This window comes from Alosa pseudoharengus, unplaced genomic scaffold (assembly GCF_046254945.1).
Source record: "Alosa pseudoharengus isolate Yale_2024_CS ecotype anadromous, Long Island Sound unplaced genomic scaffold, YU_APseudo_1.1 YU_APseudo_1.1_scf_3, whole genome shotgun sequence".
Taxonomy (NCBI): domain Eukaryota; kingdom Metazoa; phylum Chordata; class Actinopteri; order Clupeiformes; family Clupeidae; genus Alosa; species Alosa pseudoharengus.
The window spans coordinates 10,001,485-10,007,865 of record NW_027468718.1 but is presented as its reverse complement, the minus strand read 5'-3'; the positions used below and the strand labels follow the sequence as shown (position 1 = coordinate 10,007,865).

At 39.7% G+C, this 6,381-nt stretch overlaps 1 protein-coding gene across 3 annotated transcripts in view; it reads left to right on the top strand.

The window, feature by feature from the left end:
• The first annotated feature begins 221 nt into the window (after positions 1-221).
• The window catches only part of LOC143100167 (E3 ubiquitin-protein ligase TRIM35-like), a 10,228-nt gene continuing 4,068 nt past the window's right edge, over positions 222-6,381 (top strand). The window contains exons 1-5 of one of the 3 annotated variants that reach the window (XM_076263135.1): positions 222-882; positions 2,140-2,211; positions 2,325-2,555; positions 5,428-5,450; positions 5,536-5,654. In XM_076263135.1, the coding sequence (XP_076119250.1) occupies positions 487-882; positions 2,140-2,211; positions 2,325-2,555; positions 5,428-5,450; positions 5,536-5,654 (841 nt within the window). In that variant the 5' untranslated portion in view covers positions 222-486. Of the gene's footprint in view, positions 883-2,115; positions 2,212-2,324; positions 2,556-5,427; positions 5,451-5,535; positions 5,655-6,381 lie in introns of all 3 variants that reach the window. The other 2 variants (XM_076263134.1, XM_076263133.1) reach the window with 2 other exon arrangements.

Genomic DNA, 6,381 nt, shown 5'->3' with positions numbered 1-6,381 from the left:
TCAGGATCAAAGTCTGTGTGGGGAGAGTCTGTGTGTAATCCACTGTTCTGGAGTGAGTGTCTCTGTCAGGTTCAGTCCACACCCACAACTGGAACTTTGAACTGAACTCCAGTGGAGTGGCAGCAACGAACAAGGAACTGGTCTGGGAACTAAGATTGACCAATCAGAATTGAGAATCTTTCTTTACCTTAGTCCCTCCCTTTCACTGGCTGCCACCAGAGCAGGAAGTGAAGTTGTGTGGCAGGTTGATTCTCTGTCCTAGACACTCATGCGGGGAACAGGAAACTTTGAACCCTCTTCAACAATATTTGAACCACTGAGGAAAACTTTTTGAATCTGGTGAGGTTGAAAGTCTTTTGGATTAAAGTGTAAAACAGACGGGTTTGAGTTTAGAATTGACACGTCTGCTCTGACTGCTGAAAGTGAAAGTGAAGCTGGTGAACCAGACTGAGGACAACAAACAGGAGACTTTACTGCAGAGACAAAATGGCTTCTAAACTGGAGGAGGATCTCACCTGTCCTGTGTGCTGTGACATCTACAAGGATCCCGTCATTTTAACATGTGCACACAGCATCTGTAAAGCCTGTCTGCAGCAGTTCTGGGAGAGCAAAGGATCCAGAGAATGTCCCTACTGCAGGAGGAAGTGTTCAAAAGAGCTCTATCCCCCTAACATGGCGTTAAGGAACCTGTGTGAGACCTTCTTACAGGAGGGAAGTCAGAGAGCTTCAGCAGGGTCTGAGGTGCTCTGCAGTCTGCACAGTGAGAAACTGAAGATCTTCTGTCTGGAGGATAAACAGCCTGTGTGTGTGGTGTGTCAGACGTCTAAGAAACATAAGAATCACACCTTCAGTCCCATAGATGAAGCAGCACAGGACCGTAAGGTAAGAATCTACTCTGGTAATACTGGTAGTGGGCTCTAAAAACACACATCTTGATCCGTTCACCCATAAGTGAGACAGTCGTGGCAGAAGGTATTGTAATGCCTTTAATGCACCAGTAGATGGCACTCTACACCCTGCTGTTACAACTGATGAGTGCTGCGCAACATCCAGACCTCTGAGCTGAGATACTCTGATTCTCTTCTTCACTCCCACTCTGTGTGTACAGCAGCAAACTCTCCTTAAACTTGCTCTAACAGAAAGTACAAGTTGATATCACCACTGTTTGCAAGTCCCTTGCAGGTATTATAGACTATGAGATGTGGTGTAATTAGCCACTACAATTTTACACAATTTTCTTTATCCCTCCTGTTGTGTTTGTTTTATGTTTACTAGTTTTGTGTTCCTGGTCAAAAATGACCACTGCATTATAACTTGTTATAAATCCATAGTAGCACACATATTATCATCTAATGTTGTGATAGACCTTTGCATCAACTTGTGTTCTATTGGATATTCTTCCATTTGCTATTTATGGCCAGCAGGCCTCACTGACCTGAGCTCATGCATGTCAGAAAGGGGAAGATTCTATTGGGGAAAGGTTCCAGTGGGGGCTGGCATAGAAGCAAAGAGGGGTGTGTGTGTGTGTGTGTGTTTTAATGTACAGACGCATACAGTCCATCTGATCATAAGTTTGTGCCTGGACTCAATTTTATACACTGACCATTTTCTCACCCATTCATTTCTAATGGACGGTCATTTTTGACCAGAAATACACATGGGTGTTCTAAAGTTAAATAAAACACTCAAATTGTTATAGAAATTATCAAAATCTGTTGTGTGTGTTCAGATGCCCTGTGTTAACAAAGTCAAGGAGGCTCAAGGTAGTCAGAATAAGTTAACAATATTTTTGATAGAAAATAATTATAAATCGGTCACATTTGACCACGAACACAACAGGAGGGTTAAATCATTGAAATATACATTTTCCCACATTAATTGTGCCTTATATACTGTATCTTAACATCTCTAATATCCCTTAATGTGCAACACCCATATACCTTTTCTACATGTTGTGTTGCCCCCATGCCATCACCATATCAGTCCTGAATCTATGCACATATATATCTACATATTCCCTCACACACTCACTACACATGCAGCAACTTGGTTTCATAGTGCCAGTGTTGTAAGTGTACTGCAGTGTAGACTGAACATTGTGCTCATTCATTCCAGGAGGAGCTCAAGATTCAACTGCAGCCCTTACAGAAGAAACTGGAGACCTTTGAAGAAGTTAAACTCATCTGTGACCAAACAGCAGCACATATTAAGGTGAGATCTGGATTATTTAATGAAGCAATTATATTTCTAATGTCATCATGTAAAAGCAAATCATTTCAAGAGTGATGATTGGATCAATAATTTTAGATTTTTTGTTTATTTAGACTCAGGCTCAACACACAGAGCGGCAGATCAAGGAGGAGTTTGAGAAGCTTCACCAGTTTCTACGAGATGAAGAGGCAGCCAGGATAGCTGCACTGAGGGAGGAAGAGGAGCAGAAGAGTCAGATGATGAAGGAGAAGATTGAGAAGATGAGCAGAGAGATCACATCTCTTTCAGACACAATCAGAGCCATAGAGGAGAAGATGGGATCTGATGACATCACATTCCTGCAGGTAGGAACCATCCGCCGTCTGTATAATGAAGTGTGTAAGATCTGGGTTTAATGATAAATTACTCTGGCTGTAATATTTTATGAATATAGGCCTATCCTATGAATGATTGTGATGGATGAAAAGATCAGATTCAGCCTGTCAGATATGAAGTTTCTTTCAGGAGCATCATTGTCCAACACAGAAGCTCAACAGTTCAACATCAGACATTCACATTCATACCACATCATGGGTTGTGGAATCAGTTGGTGTTATTTTGGAGAGAGAAACACTAAGATGAGGAGCAGCAGAAGGCTGAATGAATATGGATCTGATCACATGATCATTGATGACTTCAGAACGTCATTACAGTTTTTCACAATCGCTTAAACACTAAACTCCATTTTCTGAGCCAAATTCTCAGCTGCCTGAACACAGTTCTTGAAATGAAAATTTGGTATAAGGTAATCAGAAATAGTATAGAGCACAGATGTCATATGTTAAACACACCTACTCAAAAATGATCACACATTTCAAATGATGTGACACAACCAATATAAGCTAGTTCAGAATGTAAACAGGTTGCTGAACAGTGCAGGTTCATATCAACAATGGACAGAAACTATCAGTAAGGCATTCACAATACATTGTAGACTTTAGACTATACAGTTTTTCCACAATTGCTAAAACACATTTTTGGAAACCTTCCACCCTTTTCTCAAAACTGTCAAGACAAAACCCCATTTTCAATACTTCGTGTTTATTGGATTAACAGTAAATCTTCAGTCCACTGAATTCTGAAATATTTTTGCTTTGTTTTGTTTTGTTTCATAGATGCAAAATGCATTCACTGTATTGTAAACAACGGCAATGTCTCCTGGAGCTACAGTATATGAGCCCTGAACACTGTGTTTTCCATTTTTTGATGCAGTGTCTAATGACTGCTCAGTAGTGTTTCATTTCCTGCTTTGTGAGATGATACAAAGACAGTGTTTGTTTTGAGCACAGATACAACTGTTTTGAAGTGATTGTTCAGTTTTTGCAGAGGTTAGCAAATGTTTTGGGAATATAGTTTCTCTGTCTGATCTGAGGAGAAGGAGGAGGAGGATATCTTTGCAGTCAGTATCCTGTCAGCTGTCCAATGTTTAGTCAGCAACAAAACAATGGGGTGGTGATGGTCAGGGAACTTGACCAATCAGAGGTCAGAAGGTCGTGGTTGTACCGAGTTGCTCCTCTGCAGTGGGGTATACTACGAAGCCCGATTAGTGGGTTAGCAAGATATGTTGCGCTCAAAGCCAGGATATATGCTGTGACACAAAAGTGGCTCTGTTTTAGCATCGCTGTATCACCATGGTGTCTTATACTGCCAACCAAACCTGGTCGGAACAGGTTATGTGCTAAGTTAAAGCTCAAATCGTGTAAAACTACTGCCTACTGACCAATCAGTTATCTTGTAAACTAAGTTATCTCACGTGTAGGAGTGGGCACTCCGCCTCTCCAAACATTTTGGATCTCACAGGCGCTTTAACAGTGTTGTGCGTGCAAATACACCACTATGGACGTGCATACCATACAACATCTGATGACAATCGATGTATTTGATGTTGTAGGCTAGACAGTAAAAATGACTGCAGTGTACCTAGATTACGCTATCGCTCATAAATGCGGAAGTAATCATTCTTGAATATAGGCAGTCTGTGCATCTCCACGTTTCACGATTGGCCAACATCATCCCAACACCAAGAATGCGCACAGATCTAAGCTGAAAGCTAGTTTGACAAATATATCACATAACTGCTATTGTGTTAACACTTTATAATAACTACACACAATTCATCATTATTAAGCCTTTGTTACTTATTAGTTAATGTTTTGTTCATCATTAGTAATTTCTTGTTCATGCATAATTTGTCATCAGTAAAGCATTTGTTCACACAGTTATAAATGGTTTATTCATAGTAAATAAGCCTATCCAAAAACTATGTTTGTAAGTACATGATTTATACTTAATAAAATAATGAAACAACCACTTATAAATGAATCAGATCAAAATGAATCAGTTTCCCATTATAAACCAATTGAAAACTATTACAAAATGCTTTGTTCATCATTTGTAAAGCATTGCACCAATGTTAATTCTCATAAATACAGTTTTTGTACAGACATGTGACGAGGCAAAGAATACTTGGTTTTCTTGGCAGTTTATTACCAGCATTTACAGAGAACACACAACTTGGAATGGGTCAGCTTATACCCAGTGGCTATACTACACAACCTGGGTGGCATCCCGTAACATACTGTAAACCCTTTTATCTCGACAACACAACAGCCGGCTAGTTTACACACATACATAACAAGTCACTCACCGGTGATTAACGCATAACATTAGGGAGCTTACCCAGTATCTTAGCCGTACATTTCTCCCATAATGCACTGCATGAAGGTAAGCATAACAGTAACACATTTCCCTGTCAGCATGTCCGAGCCGCGCTGGTTTGTTCATAGTAAATAAGCCTACATCTAAAATATGTTTAGGAATTGTTAATACTTAAAATTATGCAATAATATTCTGTTGATGAAGTACTATTTCCATTATTTAACAGTTGTTACATACACATGCACTAATGATTAGTTAGGGTGAGGATACATATTTTATAAACGTATGGGTGTATTGGTGGATTGGTAGCATTATAGACAATCCTCCCTGGTTAATTTCCAAGTCTGTGTGCACTTTGGATAAAATCATCTGTTTAATAATCACTTTACTTGTTACTTTATAATCAAAAATGAAAACCTTAAGCTTCACGTGGAGGAGGGGGGGCAGGATTGTACAGTTTCCAAAATACCTAATTATAACAATAATGGCTGACATTTTCTTTCTATTCTTATTTCCCAGAGCTACAAGAGCACAGTGGAAAGGTGAGTGATCTGCCTCCTGTCTCTCTCTTCTCTGTGGTTCTGAACCCAAACCCACAGCAGCACTGACTCCTGAATGTTATTCCAGAGCCCAGTGCACACTGCAGGATCCAGAGAGGGTTTCAGGAGCTCTGATCAATGTGGCAAAGCACCTGGGCAACCTGAAGTTCAGAGTCTGGGAGAAGATGCAGGAGATTGTTCAGTACAGTGAGTAGCCTGCTGTTTCCACATAACCAAACACACATAAGCAATGTTAGGAATGAGGAGAGGATAGACTGCTACTGGAGTAGATGGTACAGTTACATTTGTCCAGGGATTATTCTTCACACCTTCGTAAAAATGGTATTTTCGTATCAAACAGTTAACACAAGCCATCACATTGATAAGCACACAATGTGTCAACTACACATTGATGGTATAAATAAAACCACATCTGGCTTTTGCTTTCTCTTTGCACAAGGTAGGCTATGTCAGATTGAGGTCATACTTTTGTCATAGTTCTGTAAACATACAGGGATCCAAACATCAAGTATTGGTGTTTATTTACACACATCAAGTCGAAACACAAAATAGTAATTTCACTGAGACAAAAAAAAAATCAGTCTACATCGTGTCGTCTCCCTGGGTCCGGCCACAACATTTTGCATCACATGCAATAGTCCTGTAGTCCAAGGCTCCGGGAAAAATATATTCTGGAATGCCGTAATATTCTGGAATGCCGTATCCAGGCCTGACATGATGCCTGGTCAATATCTTATGCAAATATAAAAGTTGGCAAACAGACTATTCTAGGGGTATTTTTTCTGCTGAATCCATTTTTGCTGTTTGCTAAGATATTTGTATGTGACAATGATAAGTGCATTATTTCTCATTGTAGCCATGAAAATATCTGTTTTATCCTTATATTTCAAATGGACAAACAGAATATCTAAAA